The sequence below is a fragment of the Podarcis raffonei genome, chromosome 12 (assembly GCF_027172205.1).
Source record: "Podarcis raffonei isolate rPodRaf1 chromosome 12, rPodRaf1.pri, whole genome shotgun sequence".
Taxonomy (NCBI): Eukaryota; Metazoa; Chordata; class Lepidosauria; order Squamata; family Lacertidae; genus Podarcis; species Podarcis raffonei.
This window is the reverse complement of record NC_070613.1, coordinates 8916285-8936813: the sequence shown is the minus strand read 5'-3', so window position 1 is coordinate 8936813 and position 20529 is coordinate 8916285. Positions and strand designations below refer to the sequence as shown.

The 20529-nt window shown below is 47.5% G+C and overlaps 2 protein-coding genes across 2 annotated transcripts in view; one reads left to right on the top strand and one right to left on the bottom strand.

Annotated features, from left to right (window-relative positions):
• The window catches only part of XIRP1 (xin actin binding repeat containing 1), a 291979-nt gene that overhangs the window by 217768 nt on the left and 53682 nt on the right, over positions 1-20529 (top strand). The window lies entirely within an intron of this gene.
• Positions 7112-19409, bottom strand: MYD88 (MYD88 innate immune signal transduction adaptor). Its single transcript, XM_053410167.1, has 5 exons — positions 18910-19409; positions 15959-16093; positions 13145-13325; positions 8500-8591; positions 7112-7819 (listed from the first exon to the last, which is right to left on the bottom strand). Exons 1-5 carry the CDS (start codon positions 19250-19252, stop codon positions 7665-7667), a joined length of 906 nt encoding a protein of 301 aa, XP_053266142.1. The 5' UTR covers positions 19253-19409; the 3' UTR covers positions 7112-7664.

Below are 20529 nucleotides of genomic sequence, written 5' to 3'. Positions count from 1 at the left end.
CGGCCTGGTGGAACGCTTTGTCTCATGAGACCAGGGCCCTGCAGGATCTGATTTCTTTCCGCAGGGCCTGCTAGACAGAGTTGGTCCGCCTGACCTTTGGCTTGCAATCAATTTGATTCCCTCCCCCCCTTTCTTTTTTCCTTTCTCCTCCTGTGATGGAACTTTTATTTGGGGACTTCCCTGGCTTTTTTCTGGCCCATGTAGGACCAGTCTGGATAGTTAGCCTTGGTGAAGACTTGACGTTTTCACCCCCCAAAAAGTTTTTGATTGAGTTTCCACTGAAATGAGGCTGCATTTTAATGTTATATTTTAATCTTGTTTTTTAAGCTGTATTTCAATAAATTGTTTTTATATTTGGAGTTAGCCGCCCTGAGCCCGGTCTTGGCTGGGGAGGGCAGGGTATAAATAAAAGTTTATTAGTATTATTATTATTAACGGTGGAAACAGAACATAGCCATCATTACTAGTAGCCAGAGATAGCCTTATCCTCTGTGGAGGTGTCCACTTCTTTTGAAACCATCCAAGCTGTGAGCCAACACTGCCTCCTGTAGGAGCAAAGTTCTTAGTGAATCAAGTACTTTATAATATCCATCCTAAATCTCCCAGTATTCCACTTCACTGGGTGTCCACGAGTCCCCAAAAGGGAGGAAAACATTTTTGCATCCATTTTCCCCGTAGCATACATAATTTTATAAACTTAAGGTAAAGGGACCCCTGACCATTAGGTCCAGTTGTGGCCGACTCTGGGGTTGCGGCGCTCATCTCGCTTTATTGGCCGAGGGAGCCGGCGTACAGCTTCCAGGTCATGTGGCCAGCATGACTAAGCCGCTTCTGGCAAACCAGAGCAGCGCACGGAAACGCCGTTTTCTTTCCCGCCAGAGCGGTACCTATTTATCTACTTGCACTTTGATGTGCTTTCAAACTGCTAGGTTGGCAGGAGCAGGGACTGAGCAACAGGAATCTCACCCCGTCGCAGGGATTTGAACCGCCGACCTTCTGATTGGCAAGTCCTAGTTAATAAACTTCACTCTAAACCAGGGTTTCCCAAACTTTGGTCTCCAGCTGTTTTGGGGCTACAATTCCCATCATCTCTAGATAACTGGACCAGTGATCAGGGATAATGGGAATTGTAGTCCCAAAACAGCTGGAGACCCAAGTTTGGGAAACCCTGCTCTAAACTAAGAAATCCCAAATGCTGCAACCTTTTCTTACCAGGGAAACGCTGCATTCCCTTTATCATTCCGATTGCGCTTTCCCGAACCGTTTCCAACTCTAGTGTGTTCTTTTTGAGGACATGTTTTGGTAACCTCTTGTTTGGGCTACTGCATTGAATTATATACGGGGCTGCCCTTTACTAGAAACAGTTGAGGCTGTTGAATGTTGCAGCTAGATTGCTCAGTACGGAGACTTACCTTGCCCATTTTATTTTTTAAATGCTTTTTATTAAATTTATTAACAAAAACAAATAAAACTCTCTTTTACAATCATCATTTATATCATCTTATTTACACTGCGTAGATTTACGCCCAGACTTCCCTCCTTCCCAACTTCGGTTTTCTTGATGTACATCTTCTCTTGCAGATTCTCATTCCCCACAATACACATCACAGGATTTATGTTAAGCCTGCTACAGTTTTTAGACTTCCACAGTTAATTCTTATGTAAGCAATAAATTTACCCCATTCTTCTTCAAACTTTGTCCCTTTTTGGTTTCGAATTCTGTAAGTCATTTTAGCTAATTCTGTATATTCAAAAAGTTTAACCTGCCCTTCCATTACCGTTGGAGTCTCCTGCGATTTCCATTTTTGGGCTGCTAGAATCCTGGCTGCTGCTGTAGCGTATTGAAATAATTTAAGATCCTCCTTTTTTACTTCCTCCCCTATTATCCCTAGTATCAGAGCCTCCGGCTTTTCCAGGAATGTATACTTAAGGAGTTTCTTCAACTCATTATATATTGAATCCCAAAAAAATTTCATCTTTTCGCACTTGCCCATTTTAAAACAGCCACGCTGGCTTCTGGTTCAAACAGTGGTTTTTCATTTCTGTGTCCTCTAGATGGTCTGGATTACAACTCCCATCAGCAGCAGCCAGCATGAGCCATTGTTTTTCCCAAAAAATATGGCTACCAAGGGCTGCTATAAAGTATGTGCAACTCTGTACCCATCTTTACAATTGCTAGTAAGCATTTTCTAAATCACAAGCAGTCCCCCCCCCCAAAGGCAAACAACTAAACCAAACCAGTTTATTACCAATGTTTTCAAAGTGGCTAAACCAAGGTTTTAATACAAAGCATTCTCCTTGACCTTAATGTTAAAAATACATTTACAGTGGTACCTCGGGTTACATACGCTTCAAGTTTACATACGCTTCAGGTTACAGACTCTGCTAACCCAGAAATAGTACCTCGGGTTAAGAACTTTGCTTCAGGATGAGAACAGAAATTGCGTGGTGGCAGGGGAAGGCCCCAATAGCTAAAGTGGTGCTTCAGGTTAAGAACAGTTTCAGGTTAAGAACAGACCTCTGGAACAAATTAAGTACTTAACCCGAGGTACCACCGTACATCCATCTTTTATCTTAAAAGAGCTCAGAATAGTGCTGGGTCCTCACATCGCAAACCTGTGTAGTTGGTTTAAGCCGAGATAAACACAAGAGCAAGCAGCTTGCCCAGGGCCACCCTAGACCTACATTTGAACCTGAATTCCTCAAAGGCAGCACTCTGCCAACGATAGGTCAACCCCGGGGCTGGATTATTTAAATGTATGCACAAAGGTAAATATACAAGAAAGTGCCTCAACATTCAGAAATTCAGCAGTGGAATAATTGCGCTGCAGCCCACTTCCTCGGAATGCTGAGAAGCGCCATTTTGTAAAGAGCTTGCGTTTATCTTAAGATTCACCTTTCCCTGGAATGTATACCAGTGGCGGAGCTGGACACTGAGGTCCAGTTCCAAGGGCCTCCTGGCGGTTCCCTCGCTGTGAGAAGTGAAGCTACAGGGAAACAGGCAGAGGGCCTTCCTGGTAGTGGCACCTGCCCTGTGGAATGCCCTCCCATCAGATGTCAAGGAAATAAACAACTATAGTCATACCTCGGGTTACAGATGCTTCAGGTTGTGTTTTTTCGGCTTACAGACCCGCCGAAACCCAGAAGTACCAGAACGGGTTACTTCCAGGTTTGGGTGGTTGCACGTGTGCAGAAGTGCTAAATCGCGCTTTGTGCATGTGCAGAAGCACCGAGTTGCAACCCGCAGGTGCGTAGACACACTGCTGCAGGTTGCGAATGCTGCTGGTTGCAAACATGCATCCCGCACAGATCACATACGCAACGCGAGCATCCACTGTATCTGAATTTTAGAAGACATCTGAAAGCAGCCCTGTTTAGAGAAGTTTTTAATGTTTGATGTTTTATCATGTTTTTAATATTCTGTTGGGAGATGCCCTGAGTGGCTGGGGAAATCCAGCCAGATGGGCAGGGGTATATTATTATTATTATTATTATTATTATTATTATTATTATTATTATTATTAGCAAAACCACAAAGAGCCTGAATACCACAAGCAACTCCAGGGCCACAACTCTTCTTGTTTCCCACAGTATTTGGTAAGCAGAGGTACAGTGCCCCTCTCTGTGGAAGTTGCATTCAGCTATCATGGCTTATAATTATTCTGTTTGGGCACATTATATTTCCCCATCCTTGGACATGTCTCTGTACACAGATGGATACGGAATGCACACCCAGAGAAAAATCCAAGGATTAACCGAGCACCCATTCCTCCCCGTCTTTCATTTCCGGAGGTCACAGGGAAAACATTTTCAGGGTGGCAGGGTTGAGTGGAGTTCAAAAAAATTGAAAGCAAGCACGCAGTGGGCTGAGTTGAACTGGAAATGATGAGCAACAGGGTGCGGTTAAAATACGCTGCCAAATCCAGCCTGTGTAAACACACGCAAGGAGAGGTAGATCAATCAGGATTTTTTTTTAATAAAAAAGAGCCTCAATGAACTCTGATCATTGAAGAGAAGAGTGGATTTGATATCCCGCTTTATCACTACCCGAAGAAGTCTCAAAGCGGCTAACATTCTCCTTTCCCTTCCTCCCCCACAACAAACACTCTGTGAGGTGAGTGAGGCTGAGAGACTTCAGAGAAGTGTGACTGGCCCAAGGTCACCCAGCAGCTGCATGTGGAGGAGCGGGGAAGCGAACCCGGTTCCCCAGATTACGAGTCTATTGCTCTTAACCACTACACCACACTGGCTCTCCTCTTGTCCCCCGAGGACAGCCTCCCAGATGCAAACTCGAGACACGTCAACTAGGAAATGCAGCAGAACTGTTCTCTAACTCAATTTGCCCCAACGAAACTAAGGCACTTTTATTTTGACTTACCACATTATTTGGAGAGAATCGTTCCCTCTGTTGGTGATGCTCAGCCCATGTCTGCCTAAGCATGTGTGTCAAAATGGCATTGCGCGCACAAGGAAGGCAGGCTTGTGGGGACCCCAAAGTTTGCAGAAGTACCAAAGAGAGGACTACCCTTAAAAACAAAAGGCCTGATGGGGGCTAAGCATATTCCATCACAACAAAATGCTGGTTGTTGGGACAGAGGGAGAAGAAACAGAGCAATCCTGAACAGCAGCATTCCAGAATGTGCCTTTTTGTTGTACAATCCACTTGTTTTCCTTGTAATATCCACAATCTATCTTCTCTGAAAATGCCCTTATTCCTTTCGAGCTATTGTCAATATTGCTATCTGGGCTACAACTCATGGAAATGTTTGGCACAGCATGGGACACATCTATGAGATCTCTTTTTGTGCTTTTATAATAGTAGAAGACTGGCTAACCCCTGGTCCTCAACTCAGCGCTCGTACACACATTCCTCCCCTCGCAAGATCCAGTTGTCAGTTACTTCCTGGCTTGCAGCAAACCTGGATGGTCATCCATCAGGGATGCTTCAGTTGAGATTCCTGCATTACAGGGGGTTGGACCGATGACCCTCTTGCTTCCTTTCAACTCTATGATTCCATAAACTATGGCTTGTGCTTCCCCTGCAAACCATTGCTTGAGCGTTAGTTTTGCAGAACAAGCACAAGCCATAGTTTGCTGGTTCAGATGCAATGGCGAATTATGGTTTGTTGCAAACCAGGAATTCACTAATTAAGCAGAGTATGTGGGTGAAGCATGGAGAAGCAGCTTGAGAGCCAAGACGTAACACCAAACCATGGTGTGCCGTTAATCGTGATTGACTGTTGTTGTTGTTTAGTAATGTCTGACTCTTCGTGACCCCATGGACCAGAACACGCCAGGCACCCCTGTCCTCCACCGCCTCCTGCAGCTCGGTCAAACTCATGTCCATAGCTTCGAGAACACTGTCCAACCATCTCGTCCTCTGTTGTCCCCTTCTCCTTGTGCCCTCCATCTTTCCCAGCATCAGGGTCTTTTCCAGGGAGTCTTCTCTTCTCATGAGGTGGCCAAAGTATTTTAGCCTCAGCTTCAGGATCTGTCCTTCCAGTGAGCACTCAGGGCTGATTGACTGTACCATCTACCAATGAAGCACTAAGGAGTATGCAATATATGTAGCATTCATCCCACCCCCTACTTGGCCTATGGGGGAAGAAGATCCTCACCACTGCTGGTAGATTAATGGATCTAGAGAAGACCTAAAGGTCTCACTTCTGCTATGGACTCATTCGGGGGGGGGGGTTGCTTCCTTAAAGTCTCAACACCCCCATGTGTACAATGGAAGCAATTGCAACTTACTTTTCAGAATTCTGGCAAGGAATTCTTAAGCTGTGGCACAGAGTGGTCCAGACTGCAAACATGGATGGGGGCGGAAGGAACAAATTATGGATGGATGAGCCAGTTCTAGGTCTGTGCCAATTTCACATGCACCGTCCTACATCTGGCCTGTCCTATGGGCTTGCATTTTGGCTGTATGCATTCCTCACAAAATACACATTTTGCACTTCCCTCCAAATTATGCATGTTAACGCTTTTCCATGCAGCTCCCCACCTCCTTTAAAAGAAAATGCATTTTTTAAAAAACTGAAACCACATTGCAAAGTTCAGATAAGTGAGCAATCTGACTGATAAGTGCATTACAGTCCACATCGGTCAGGGACTGTGAAATCAGGTCACGTCGCTTTTAAGACGTGGACTGAATTAGCACCGTCAGATGGCAATTCCTCAAATTAAGGCCTGCTATGCAAAGAATCAAATTAAGGCCTGCTATGCAAAGATGGAGGGCACAAGGAGAAGGGGGCGACAGAGGACGAGATGGTTGGATAGTGTTTTCGAGGTTACCAGCATGAGTTTGACCAAACTGCGGGAGGCAGTGGAAGACAGGAGTGCCTGGCGTGCTCTGGTCCATGGGGTCACGAAGAGTCAGGCACGACTAAATGACTAAACAACAACATGCAAAGAATGCAAATGACCATTGCAAACATATTGCAGTGCAAACATAGTGTTTGAATTGTAGGGGTTCCTTTCTATCCACAGCTTCGCAGGCAGGCAGATTCTTGGGAAACTCAATGGACCCAAAGAGCAGAAAATCCCAACGTGCTTTTAAAAGTGCTTGAGGAAGCAGAAAGCTTGAAAGAAAACAGAGGCCACAGTTTCAACCCACTTCCCATTATAAAATGTTGAGAAGTGCTGTGGCACCCAGATTCAGGCAGTGCTTTGATTAAAGAAGAGGAGGAGTTTGGATTTGATATCCCGCTTTATCACTACCCGAAGGAGTCTCAAAGCGGCTAACATTCTCCTTTCCCTTCCTCCCCCACAACAAACACTCTGTGAGGTGTGTGGGGCTGAGAGACTTCAGAGAAGTGTGACTGGCCCAAGGTCACCCAGCAGCTGCATGTGGAGGAGCGGGGAAGCGAACCCGGTTCCCCAGATTAGGAGTCTACCGCTCTTAACCACTACACCACACTGGCTCTGGATTGGATTGGCAGGCTCTTGGTCCAATTCTAGGCATGCAGTTGGGGTGAGGGCAGAATCAAACACACCTTGGCAGCTGCCTAAGATCCTTCAGGAATGCCCACCTCAAACTTAAACCCCTCCTTAGGAATGCCCACCACATACACTTAAAATAATTCTCCACCCCATGGCAAATGGCAGGCAGTGAGAGTTGCGGAATCTGGTTATCCTTCTGTACAATAGAAGGTTTAAGTTGTGGATCTTGGGAGACCAGTGATCCATCTCTATTTTTTAAGGCACTAGGAACTCAGGCTTGTCAGAAACAGGATACTGGGGAAGGGGGCGTTAGTACATTTGTTGGTTTGTGCTAGTAAAAAAAAAAGGTTGCTGTTGAGTTGTCAGAAAGAGAGACACTTTGCAGATCACCGCCATTTGGTGCGCCGCAGCTGTTGAAAGCTTTCTCCCGCCCGTGTCCATTCTTTCTCAATTCCCCTGTTTTGCAAGGAGGAAATCAGCTGAAATCAGGAAACGTCGACCCAAAACCTCAGGAGCAGCTGCAGTTCTCAGTACTTTCTAGCCCTCGTTTTTAAAACAGACTGGCTTCTGAGGCAAGGGGTTCTTTCGGAGACTCGGTGAGGCAAGAGTTTAGCACAAGTCGGCAAAGGCTAAGAAAGACTTAGCCGCCCCCCCCCCAAACTTCCCTTCCTCAAGACGCAGTTCAAGTCACGACGCAAGACACTCAGCCTCACGGCTTTGCATCATGGGAGCAACAGGGACTTGGCCAGCCGCATCCAGAACCATTTCTTGGTGCAGGGGTTGGTGTAGTCGCAAACCGTGATGAACCTGAGGATGCTGGGGAACTCCTTCTTCATGCTTTTGCACTTAACTGGAATGAGGCGCTTGAGGCGAGCTCCTGAAAGAGGAAGCCAACATGGGAATGTGACATAACAAGAGATGGCCTGAGGACCTTCTTCCTCGCTCTTTCACAGAGAGGCAGGAAACAGCTGCCCCCACTTTCCTTTCTGAGCTCCAACGAGGCTCTGCGTCAGAGCCGAGTCAAAATTTCTCAGAAAACCTTTTTCTGAGAATTTCCCTTTTACCCCTTCCTCTCCATCCCCCCATAAGGGACGCGGGTGGTGCTGTGGGTTAAACCACAGAGCTTAGAACTTGCCGATCAGAAGGTCGGCGGTTCGAATCCCCACGACGGGGTGAGCTCCCGTTGCTCGGTCCCTGCTCCTGCCAACCTAGCAGTTCGAAAGCACATCAAAGTGCAAGTAGATAAATAGGTACCGCTCCGGCGGGAAGGTAAACGGCGTTTCCGTGCGCTGCTCTGGTTCTCCAGAAGCGGCTTAGTCATGCTAGCCACATGACCCGGAAGCTGTACGCCAACTCCCTCGGCAAATAAAGCGAGATGAGCGTCGCAACCCCAGAGTCGGTCACGACTGGACCTAATGGTTAGGGGTCCCTTTACCTTTACTCCATCCCCCCGTATACACACACACACAGGCTCCAGGGTGCCTCACAGGAAGCGGATAATAAATTTAACAAATAAGTAGCAACAATATGGATCAGGTAGGCCATGCAGGTGTTTACCTGGGGAGAGGCTGAGGGCAAACTTGGTCTGGAAGTCGCAGGCTTCGCTATCGAGGTAGTCATCCGAAATCACTACCACCATTTTCCGGCACCTGAAGTTTTAAAAAAAACAGAATAGAGAAAACACGTTTGTGAAAAGTGAGCGGACAACGGGGAAGATGGAGCCTAGGCACCTGGAAGTGTTCTGAACAACAGGGAATGGGGTGTTTTTGGAGCTCTAGATATGGCCTAGTGCAGTGGTCCTCAAAGGAGAGAATGGCAAGAATGGCGGGAAGATTGAAGGACAATCAATATTCTATTTTGAGAATGACTCCTGTTCGTCTGTAGCTGCGTTGTTTTATACAGTGGTACCTCGGGTTAAGTACTTAATTCGTTCCGGAGGTCTGTTCTTAACCTGAAACTATTCTTAACCTGAAGCACCACTTTAGCTAACGGGGCCTCCCGCTGCTGCCGCGCCGCCAGAGCACGATTTCAGTTCTTATCCTGAAGCAAAGTTCTTAACCTGAAGCACTATTTCTGGGTTAGCGGAGTGTGTAACCTGAAGCGTATGTAACCTGAAAGCGTATGTAACCCGAGGTACCACTGTACTTCCTGGATGTCCCGTGATTACATTATAAAGCGGTTGTGTTGTATGTTTTAAATCAAGCCTTGCTAGTTGCTTCTTTTTGTTTCCCAGTGTATTTCTTATAGATAAAATATTCGGTGCAGTCTCAGCAAACTTTTATTCCGAAAGTGTGGCCCAGAGAAAAAAGATTAAGGGCCTCTGGCCTAGTGGGTAACGGGGAGCCTGGAAGATGTGTGGGTCAAAGGCCACAAGGCACTCCATTTCCTCCCCACCATATGCACATCTTAAGTCCCCACATATATGCCTTCCCTTTCTGTATCCGCCTAGTCCCAATACTTTAAAGTGGCAAGAAACATCTTAACCTAGCCCCAAAACTGCATCCGACCCAAACTGCAAAGCAGAGCCTGACTATACGAATACGGACTGTAAAGTATTTGTCAGCCTCTCCTCCTCTTCTTCTCTGTGACCATATGCAAAGGTAGATAAGGATCCCAAATCTCCGGCTTACTGTTACACAGTCTTAGGAAAAGCTGCTCCCTCTGGCTGTCTCTATCTTAAACATCACTGGGCTTTGAAGACCATTCATTTATTTAAAAATGCACGGACCACATTCTCCCGATATCCAGGTGGCGCCTGGGAATGGCATACAGTAAGGAATCAATTGCCGCAAATTGCAGGTGTGTGTGGGAGTGCTGTTGTGCTCAGGTCCTGCTTGTGAGCTTGCCATAGGAAGACTTCTAAAAGGAGATCTTCATTCCACTTGGTATTTCTTTCGGATTTCATTGGTTTTATGTTCCACCCGCACCTCTGGCTGACTTGCCTACCTGCCGTTTTGTTGTCATGCTGGAGTTGCTACAGCCACCAACAGGCAGCCATGTGAACTGCAGCATGACAACAGCCTTACCATTTATTTTATATATGACATATGCAGGTGGGTTTTATTTTATATATGACACATGCAGGTGGGTTTTGTTTTTGTTTTTAATGTAACTGTTTTACTTAATTTATATCCTAAATTGCTTTGGGATGCTTCACTGGAAGCAATTCATAAACAAAATAAATAAATAACAAGCATCCAGTTGGCCGCTATGAGAATAGGATGCTGGACTGGATAGACCAGTTTCTTATGCTCCAATGATAAAATCAATTAAATTACAGCCTTTTCAGTACCGATTTAACTCTCAGTTTTTTCTGGGCTGTTTTATGCTGCTAATTCCGTTTTTATCACTGCTATTTTTGCTTTGTAGTTTTTTGAGGGGTAGTGTTTTATTTCTTTTTATTCAACAAAACTTATAGACCACTTGATCAAAAAGAAATGAAAACTCTAGGTGATTCACATAAAATAGCACAAAATATTATTTAAAACAGCAGTAAAAATCAAACTTTAGAAACAAGTAGATATAATAAAAATACATTGTGAAAATGCCCTTGGCAGCCAGTGTGGTGTAGTGGTTACAGTGTCAGTCTAGGACCTGGGAGACCATGGTTCGAATCCCCACTCTGTCATGAAGTATACTGGGTAACTTTGGGCTACTCACTGCCCCTCAGCCTAACCTAACTCACAGCAATAGATTCTCTCTGCCTGCTACTTGTGGGGATTAACTGAGGAAGAGAAACATGTAAACCACTTTGAGCTCCTTGGAGGAAAAGGTGGGCTATAAATTCAATTATAAATGAATGAATGAATGAATGAATAAAGGAAATGTTGATGGGCAGCATAAAAGTTCCTAAAGCAAGTAAATATTACAGCCATTTTCCCCCAGCCTTAAAATAATAGAAAGGAATGCAATACATTTTTAATGTATTGAGAGCCAGTGTGGTGTAGTGGTTAAGAGCGGTAGTCTTGTAATCTGGTGAACCGGGTTCGCGTCTCTGCTCCTCCACATGCAGCTGCTGGGTGACCTTGGGCCAGTCACACTTCTCTGAAGTCTCTCAGCCCCACTCACCTCACAGAGTGTTTGTTGTGGGGGAGGAAGGGAAAGGAGAATGTCAGCCGCTTTGAGACTCCTTAAAGGGAGTGAAAGGCGGGATATCAAATCCAAACTCTTCTTCTTCTTCTTCTAAAAACTAGGCTTGTTCACTAGTAAAGGGACCCCTGACCATTAGGTCCAGTCGTGGACGACTCTGGGGTTGCGGCGCTCATCTCGCTTTATTGGCAGAGGGAGCCGGCATACAGCTTCCGGGTCATGTGGCCAGCATGACTAAGCCGCTTCTGGCGAACCAGAGCAGCGCACAGAAACGCCATTTACCTTCCCGCTGGAGCAGTACCTATTTATCTACTTGCACTTTGACGTGCTTTCGAACTGCTAGGTTGGCAGGAGCTAGGTTGGACCGTCGCGGGGATTCGAACCGCCGACCTTGTGATCGGCAAGTCCTAGGCTCTGTGGTTTAACCCACAGCGCCACCCGCGTCCCTACCAGGCTTGTTCACTAGTTCCTAGTTATTCTAGATTGCTTAGACTAGTCAGCCAGTTTTATTGCACATAGCCAAAGGCTGCCGCAATGTACACAGAATCATTCAACAATTAAAAGAAAATATACTGGAATAAAGGTATTAACCAGCTGATTGTTGATCACTGTTCCAACAGGTTACTGGAAAAACACGGCAAGTTTTGTAAGGTCTCAGTTGTTTCAGAATGAATTGAACAGGCAGTTGTATTGGGAGTTGCATTCTTTTAAGTAATTTTATTTAAGGGGGGGATGTTTGGGTGCAGAAGGCTGAATCCACTGTTAGAGCAGATCCACTGAAATCCATGGACATGACTACTTCTATTGATTTCGCTGTCTACTCTTGGTTTTTTATGCTTTATTGGTTAAAAACTTTATAACAGAAATGTTCAATAGATGTTGAAAACAAAACAGAAAAACAAAAATAAACATTCATTCCTTAACTGATTCTTGCTTTTTCATCCATTTGTAATTAAATTTAACATCTTTCCATTGTGTTCCCGGATTAAATTCCTTAAATACGCACTCTAACTTTGTTTCCTCCATGTGATTTAACTTACTATAAATTTAGTTTTATAAAATTACCCTGTTTGCACACAGAAGTTCAATCAAAACCTGGCAACAGATTAATATTTTTGACAATGTTCTTTTACGTATGTCCCACTCTGATAAATTTTTCATCAGTGACGTCTCGTAACCTTGCTGATAGTCTCGCCAGTTCGACGTACTCTCTTATTTTATTTTGTCAGTCTGATTTAGATGGGATATCCTCTTCCAGCCTTTGGCGATTAGAATCCTGGCAGCAACTGTACACATACATAAAGACTCTCCTGAACTTTGGGGGGATTTCGTGACCTATAATTCCTAGCAGGAAGGCTTCAGGTTTTTTTTTTAGGGAAAGAGCATTTGAACATTTTCTTAAGCTCATTATAAATTAAGAGTCTACTCCTGAGTAGAACTTACCGTATTTTTTGCTCTATAGGACGCAACCGACCATAGGACGCACCTTCTTTTAGAGGGGGAGAACAAGAAAAAAAAAATCTCCCCCTCTCTGCGCAGCACCCCTTCAGCGAAGCAACAGGAGAAATGGAGCCCCTTCCATTTCTCCTGCCGCTTTGCTGAAGAGGTGCTGCGCAGAGAGGGGGAGAATTCTTTTTCCTTGTTCTCCCCCTCTAAAACAAGGTGCCTTCAAGGTGCGTTCACCCAAAGCCTCCAGAGCGCAGTGGGACTTCACGTTGCGCTCTGGAGGCTTCAGGCGGCTACCTTGGAAGCCTGGAGAGCGAGAGGGGTCGGTGCGCGCGAGTTCCCGCTGCGCTCCGCAGGCTTCCGGTTCCTTTTGATGAAGCTGGGAGTGCAAGACTCTCCCGGCTTCAGCGAAAGCAACGCGAAGCCTCCAGAGCACGGAGGGAGCGCTCCCTCTGCGCTTCGGAGGCTTCGCGTTTCTATCGCTGAAGCCAAGAAGCCTGCATTCACTCCATAGGACGCACACACATTTCCCCTTAATTTTTGGAGGGGAAATGTGTGTGTCGTATAGAGCGGAAAATACGGTAACTGGGAACAAGCCAAGAGAGCTGTGGGAAGCATGGTGGATATTTCCATTGCTGCCCCCCCGGATGCATATTCCCCAACTCACCGCGTCTCTATAAGTTCGCTGGTGATGGTCCAGACGCACGTTCCGGGGAGGACATCCCGGTCGAACACGCAGAGCTTCAGCTTGTGCTCTGTCTGTTCCAGCTCTTGGATCATCTCTTGCACAAAGTGAAGGTCGTTCGGGCAGTAACAGATGAAGGCATCAAACATCTCTACCGTTTGTCCTGAATTAAAACAACAACGAAAACACTAGATGAGATTATGCATTCATTTATGCCAACTCTCAAGAGACTGCTATCTACCGTGTTTTTCACTGTATAAGACACACCAGACCACAAGACGCGCCTAGTTTTTGGAGGAGGAAAACAAGAAAAAAAATATTCTGAATCTCAAAAGCCAGAACAGCAAGAGGGATTGCTGCGCAGTGAAAGCAGCAATCCTTCTTGCTGTTCTGGATTGTGATAGCTGCGCGGCCTGCATTCGCTCCATAAGACGCACACACATTTCCCCTTACTTTTTAGGAGGGAAAAAGTGAGTCTTATAGAGCAAAAATTACGGTACTTTCAGAATTAAAAACTGGCAGTGATCTGCCCCCTTTTTGGGGGGTTCAGCTCAAAATAATTGTGGAGCTTTTTTTTAGGAAAGAGGAAAGCCCCATTTTGGGGGGAGTTCCTTTTGGGGGGGGCTAATGGGTGGGGCAGGAGGAAAGGGAGCCAGAGATCGACTGCGATCTAACAAAGCCTCGTGGGGAACTACCAGTAGATCGTGATCGACCTGTTGGACATCCCTGATTTAGGCCTTCATTGCATTAATATGGCCCCTGTTTCTCAAGGTAGCAAATATGGACCACCCCCTCCTCATTTAAACCCCACAACAACCCTGTGAGGTAGGTGAGGCTGAGAAGCAGAGACTGGCTCAAGGCCACCCAGAGAATTTCATGGCAGAGTGGGGATTCGAACCCTGGTCTCTCGGATCCTAGACCAATGCACTAACCACTATACCACACTGGCGCGAATGGAGGGAGCGGGGAAGTGTTACCTGTCTGAGCTAGCCTTGCACACATGTTCTCAAAAATTACCGTCCCCCAGCTCACATAGAGGTGTGAAACGTTTTCAGACCTAAAAGAAAATTGCTGTATACCTTCCCTGCTAGTCACCTGGAGGATGTAACCGCTCGCCACAGGAGAGCAGGAAAGTAGCTGCTTGCAAACCAGATGTAAACTATCCTGGTTGTAACAGATGCTTGGCAATCACCGTATTTTTTGCTCTATAAGACGCACTTTTTCCCTCCTAAAAAGTAAGGGGAAATGTGTGTGCGTCTTATGGAGCGAATGCAGGCTGCGCAGCTATCCCAGAAGCCAGAACAGCAAGAGGGATTGCTGCTTTCACTGCGCAGCGATCCCTCTTGCTGTTCTGGCTTCTGAGATGCAGAATATTTTTCTTCTTGTTTTCCTTCTCCTTCATCCCACTGCCCTCCGGAGGCTTCGCGGGCTGTCCCAGAAGCCTCCGCAGGACACGGGGATGAAGGCTCCCCGTGCTCTGCGGAGGCTTTGCACGAAGCTAGAACAGCTAGAGGGAGTGCTGCGCAGCGCTCTAGCTATTCTGGCTTTTGGATAGCCCCCACGAAGCCTCCGTAGGGCAGCGGGACAAAGGGTCCCCGCTGTCCTGCGGAGGCTTTGCGTGGCTCTTGGGGGAAGGGACAGAGCGCGCGACTCTGTCCCTTCCCCCACCTCCCAGAAAAGCCCCCAAGAACTGCGCTCCCTTTAAAGAACGCTCGGTTCTTGCAGGAGATGGGGGAAGGTACAGAGGGCAGCTTACCCGCACGCAGCCTCTTCTGGGCAGGGGGAGCCTTCTTCCCGCTGCCCGGGAGAGGCTTCAGCGGCTATCCCAGAAGCCAGAACAGCAAGAGGCTATCCCAGAAGGCAAATCCCTCTTGCTGTTCTGGCTTCTGAGATTCAGAATTTCCCCCCCTTGTTTCCTCCCTCCCAAACTAGGTGAGTCTTATCGTCAGGTGCGTCATATAGAGCGAAAAATACGGTACATGTAGCTCAAAATCCATTTAACACAGAGCACCCTCCTCCAGGAAGAATTCTAGACAGGCCAATGAGCTATGCAGGCGCCTCCATGGGCGGTAACACCGAGGTCAAAGAAAAACTTGCTTGCACATGTCTTCCCTCTTAGTTTAGCTGCACGTTTATCGTCGTGTTGCTGTGCTCAAGGGTTACACTGGTTTCCCACAATGCAGCATTTTAATTCTTTCTTTTTTCAAGAGTGTTATTAATTTCCCAATAATAATCATTAGCTACCATGATATATATTTTTTAAAGAGTGTGATAGATTGTGCTCATTTTACCTGGTGCTTTTCTTTCTTTCTTTTTAAAATAATTTTTATTAAAGATTTTCTCCGTTTGCAAAAGTATGCACATCAGTCTCTTTTTCAGGTTATAAAGTCTTTTCTGCAGGTCAGTTACGTTTCATATGAGACGTCATATACGGCATTTTAAAAGGTAAAGGTAAAGGTACCCCTGCCCATACGGGCCAGTCTTGACAGACTCTGGGGTTTTACCTGGTGCTTTTGAACAGCTGCACAGCAAGCAAATTCAACAGGTGCGCTTCAAAGAGGTGCAATCTGTGCGAGGCCGGGAGCTTTACCTGTTTAATTTCTGCCTGTGCTGCAAAACCGTTAAAGGTTCAGGAGCCCTGCTAGAAAATTAGGCGCCCATCAACCCTAGCCACAAAAGGTGGGAAAGTTATCTCATGTCCTCTTCCTTTCAGTGGCTGCATAAACACTGTTCTCTCTCTACCCAGACCATCTTTTCCGAATCAAATAATCTTATGGTCTTTTCCTTTTCTTTTACCAAGGGGGTCATCTCGCGTAGTGATGCCCTGCAGTTCCGACGACCGTGCGATGCTGCTGTCCACCGCCGGGACCTGAACGGGCTTCTCCGCCGCCTCCTGCTGTTTCCTCCGCAGGTACTTCTTGCAATCTTCTTCTGCAAAGAGTCATAGGACAATAATAATAATAATAATAATAAGGCCTGTTTCTAGAAGAAGAAGAAGAAGAAGAAGAAGAAGAAGAAGAAGAAGAGGAGGAGGAGGAGGAGTTTGGATTTGATATCCTGCTTTATCACTACCTGAAGGAGTCTCAAAGCGGCTAACATTCTCCTTTCCCTTCCTCCCCCACAACAAACACTCTGTGAGGTGAGTGGGGCTGAGAAACTTCAGACAAGTGTGACTAGCCCAAGGTCACCCAGCAGCTGCATGTGGAGGAGTGGAGACGCGAACCCGGTTCACCAGATTACGAGACTACTGCTCTTAACCACTACACCAAACTGCAGTTCGGGGCCTGTACGCACAACAGCCTCCTCTGCTCAGTGCTAAACCACAAACACAGGAAACATGGGCTAGAGCACGGGTGTCAAACACAAGGCCGGCGGGCCGAATCCGGCCCGCCAGACCTCGTCATGTGGCCCGTGTACCCGCCGCCGGCCTTCACAAGATAACCATGTCTAGCCACGTCGCAGGCATTAAACTGAAGGCAGTGTCACGCCGACGGCAGCCACGTGGCTTCTGCTTTGAATCCCAGCCTTTATTTTTTCTTCCCCCAAATGGGCTAGACGCATGCGCAGAAAGAACCCAAGCGTCACTCTCCCTCCCTTTTAAGAGGGGCTATTTAAAGGGCCAGCCAAACCCACTTAAAAACAAAGTAAATTTAATAATAATAATAAAAAAAGGCCGGGGGCGGGAGAGGATCAACAAGTAAAAGGATGGTGGCTTGTTGAGAATATGTGAGGCAAGAGATCAATTCAACGAGGGCGAGCTATCTAGGCAGCCGGCATAGCGCGCCCGATGGTTTTTGCGACTCACAGCCAGGCTTGGGGGTCAAAAGTGAGGCGGGCGGCTGTGGCTGCTCAAGACAAGCCCCTTCTCCGTCCCTGGCGCGCGCGCAACAACCTTTTCTTCCGGGGTGGTGGGGAAGACAGAAAAGGAGTCACAATTCAGGAGTCACGGTGACTGACCTCAGGGAGGGCAGTTGCGGCGGCAAGGGCTCGGAGGCGACTCGGGAGCAATGCCCGCCGGTGTCTGTGGCGGCGGTGCTCCCGGCCGGAGGAAGCGGGGAGCGCCTGGGCGGCTGCACTCCGAAGCAGTTCTGCGCTCTGCTGGGGAGGCCGCTCGTTAGTTACACGGTGCGAGCCATGGAAAGGTAAATAGCCGCCGCCGCCTCCTCCTCTTCCCTCACGCCAGCCTGACTTAGCGTGGCCAACGGCTTTTTCCCTTCACCCACGCATGCGCACACGCTCTCCAGGGCTGACAGGAATGGCGCGCTTACCTCAGCCCCCCCCCCCCGGCGCCTTCAGAGAGAAATAATAACTGTCAATGTGTAAAATGCAAAGGAAGCAGTGTGGGTGTATGAGGGAAACCCGCCCCCCCCCGAAAAAATATCGCATTTGGGCAACGTTGGGGTCGGTCCCAATAAGGGTTTTTGCCAAAAATGCGGATCATAGTCATGGCAACAGCACTTCACGCACCTGAGATTTTGAACAAGACGCAGCTCTGCCTGGAAGCTTACAATTTTACCTCCTTATAAACATTTTAAAAGGAAGAGGAGTAAGGAAATCAAATTCAGCTCTGTGTTATGTGCACACTTGAAAATACCTATTGATTTCACGAGGATTCGCTTTCAGATTCGTGCTTACTTACCTGCTGAATACAGGGGCGTTTATTCTGATTAAACACTAGGAGTTTGATTCCAGGGCTTTATTGCAAAGATGAGGGAGATGTTCAAAGGCAAGAAGTTGGCTCACAAGCCCCACCTGCTTGGACCCCTTGTCCTATGGAGCCTCAGCTAGTAAAAAGTATTTGCAGTTCTGAGTGCTCATGATCACTAATGGAAGCTTAAGCATGTGTTGTGCTTATTTATCTTTTACACACACACCCCACCCTTTTTCTAAGGAGCTCAAGGTGGCGTACATGGTACATGTTGACTCGGGGGTCACACTAAGTTCAGGGAAGCTCTTACTGTGTTTTGAACTGCAGCTTTGGAATTTGATCCTACGCGGCTGGGTACACCTAAGCTGCTTGAAATGAGTAGGCTTTTTCAAAATATTCACAGGTTTGGTCTGTAAATGATCTTGAGCACGGGTGTCAAACACAAGGCCCGCGGGCCGAATCCAGCCTGCCAGACCTTGTCATGTGGCCCGTGTAGCCGCTGCTGGCTGCTGATGTGGCCCCCGATGAATTTGAGTTTGACACCCCTGGGCTGAATGGCCATCTGTCAATAGTTTGGATTCCTGCACTCCAGGGGGTTGGACTAGATGACCCTCGGTGCCCCTTCCAACCCTATAATTCTATGATCCTATGAAATGTTTTTATGTTAAAGCAAACAAACAAAAGCAACAGCATTGCAGTCACACACCCGGAACCAAAACAGCTTCAAACAGGAGTGCTAAACAACGAGGAAGCGTCAAGAAGGAAACAAAACCAAGACGTTAGGAAGAGGGAGGAAGAATATCAGTGGCCATTTCCTCTCTCTCTCCGGGAAACTGCTCCCTTACAGGCAGAAATCCAACCGGCGACGCCCCGGCGGCTCCGAGGATGGGCGCAAAGCCGCCTCTGTTGGGAACTGGGTATTGGGGCGCAACAGAAAAGAGAGGTCGTGCGTAAAAGAGGGCGCTCATTTTGGAGAGGCCGTGCGTAAAAGAGGGCGCGGGGAGAGAGAGGTGTCCCCCCTTGGACTGGGGCGGAGGGGGCATCGACGGGACGAGGGGAGGGCGAGAATTAGGGGCGTCCCCGGGCCCTGTTTGCTCACCGATGCTGGTCCCCAGGTCGGCCAAGACGTCTCGGCGCCCGAGGTGGCGCAACAGCCCCAGGAGGCGGCCCACGGTGGCGCCGCCGGGGCAGCGCTTCTGCCAGTCGGCCAAGAGGCTCTCGGTGGGGTCGGCCTTGCCTTCGAAGTGCTTGATCTCCAGGTAGTCGTAGCCCAGCTCCTCGGCCAGCGCCGTCCAGTCGGAGGCCACCGGGGCGCGCGGGTTGAGGAACAGCCCCAGGCGGCGGCGCACCGAGTAGTTGAGCGCCACCAGCGGCACCGAGTCTTCTTCCGACGGGGAGGACGGAGACGCGCCAACGGCGCCAACAGCAGCGACCTCCGCCATCGCGCGCCTGGCTCGCTCTCTCGAGCCTCGCCGCCTTCCCTTTCCTGTCCCCGCGGCCGCTTTCGCAACTTCCCCGACGGGGCGGAGCAGGAGGAGGAGATGATGTGCCTCCAAACCGGTTTCGCTTTTGGTGCCGGCTCAGCTGCGGGATGCATCCGTCCCGCAGATTGGAAGATTCAGAATAGATGCGCCTAGTGGTTAACGCTATGAGACGCGCGCTCCCACGACAGGCAGGGATGGCCCCTCCAAGCTAGATGGCCGTAAAATTGTTATTACTAATTAAAATTTGAGTATTGTCCTTAGCCCAGAGCTTTCCAAACACTGTCGTTACAGGTGTGTCGGCTGCAGTATATAGGTCTGTCGCGTGAACGCTCCCCACGTTCCCCCCAGGGATTGGAAAGGGGTTAGTTTAACCCCAAATTTGCAAGTAAAACGGAATTCCTGTGTTGTGAAATGATGCATGCCAGAAAAGCATGTCACCATCAGGAAAAGTTTGGAAAGCTCTGCCTTAGCCCAAAGATTGCAACAAGGAAATAGAACACAAAATAGAAACCAAATTTAAACAATAACCCCATTCTCTCCAACACACAGTTATAATTTATTAAATTTGATAGAGGAGAGGGAGATCCATGGCTATTGAAAAAACTTCCCCACCCCATTGAACTCTGGGGCTGACTGCCCTGCCAGCAAGCTTCATTGCTTCGTTTGCAAAATGTTTATCAATGGATGGTAAAAGAAAACGGAAAGAAACTCAGGAAAATCTTTATGCCAAAAGCAAGTTTATTTGTCATGATCATTATTTAACAGCCCAAACCATTTTTGTTTAAGAGAACAAAGCCCACGCTAATATCAAAAACTATTTTCTGAACCCCACACTTTCCCCCCAAAGGTAGGACACCTAGCTAAAAATAAGACCGCATAGCACAGCATTTAGCACAACTGATCTGTAACTCCTATGTGAGTGGTAACTATGGACTCCTCCAAACAACCTTTTTCTTCCATCATTCATACTGATTCGCTTGCACGACGTTTATGCAGGGGTTAGAATATATCCAGGCTTTGTTGAGCAGTTGTTCTGTTTTGCTTACAGGGTGTTAGTACATCTTCCTGCTAATCCTTTCCCCCCCACATTTTTCAATGCATTTCCCTATCACTTTCCTAACTGCAAAAGTCTGTTTCTTTCTTAAAGCCGCTTTGTGGCACAAGGACGACTGAGCACTTTGATCTGCTTTAATTGTGCAGCCCTAAATTTCCCCAGAGTGCACTGGAACCCCTTC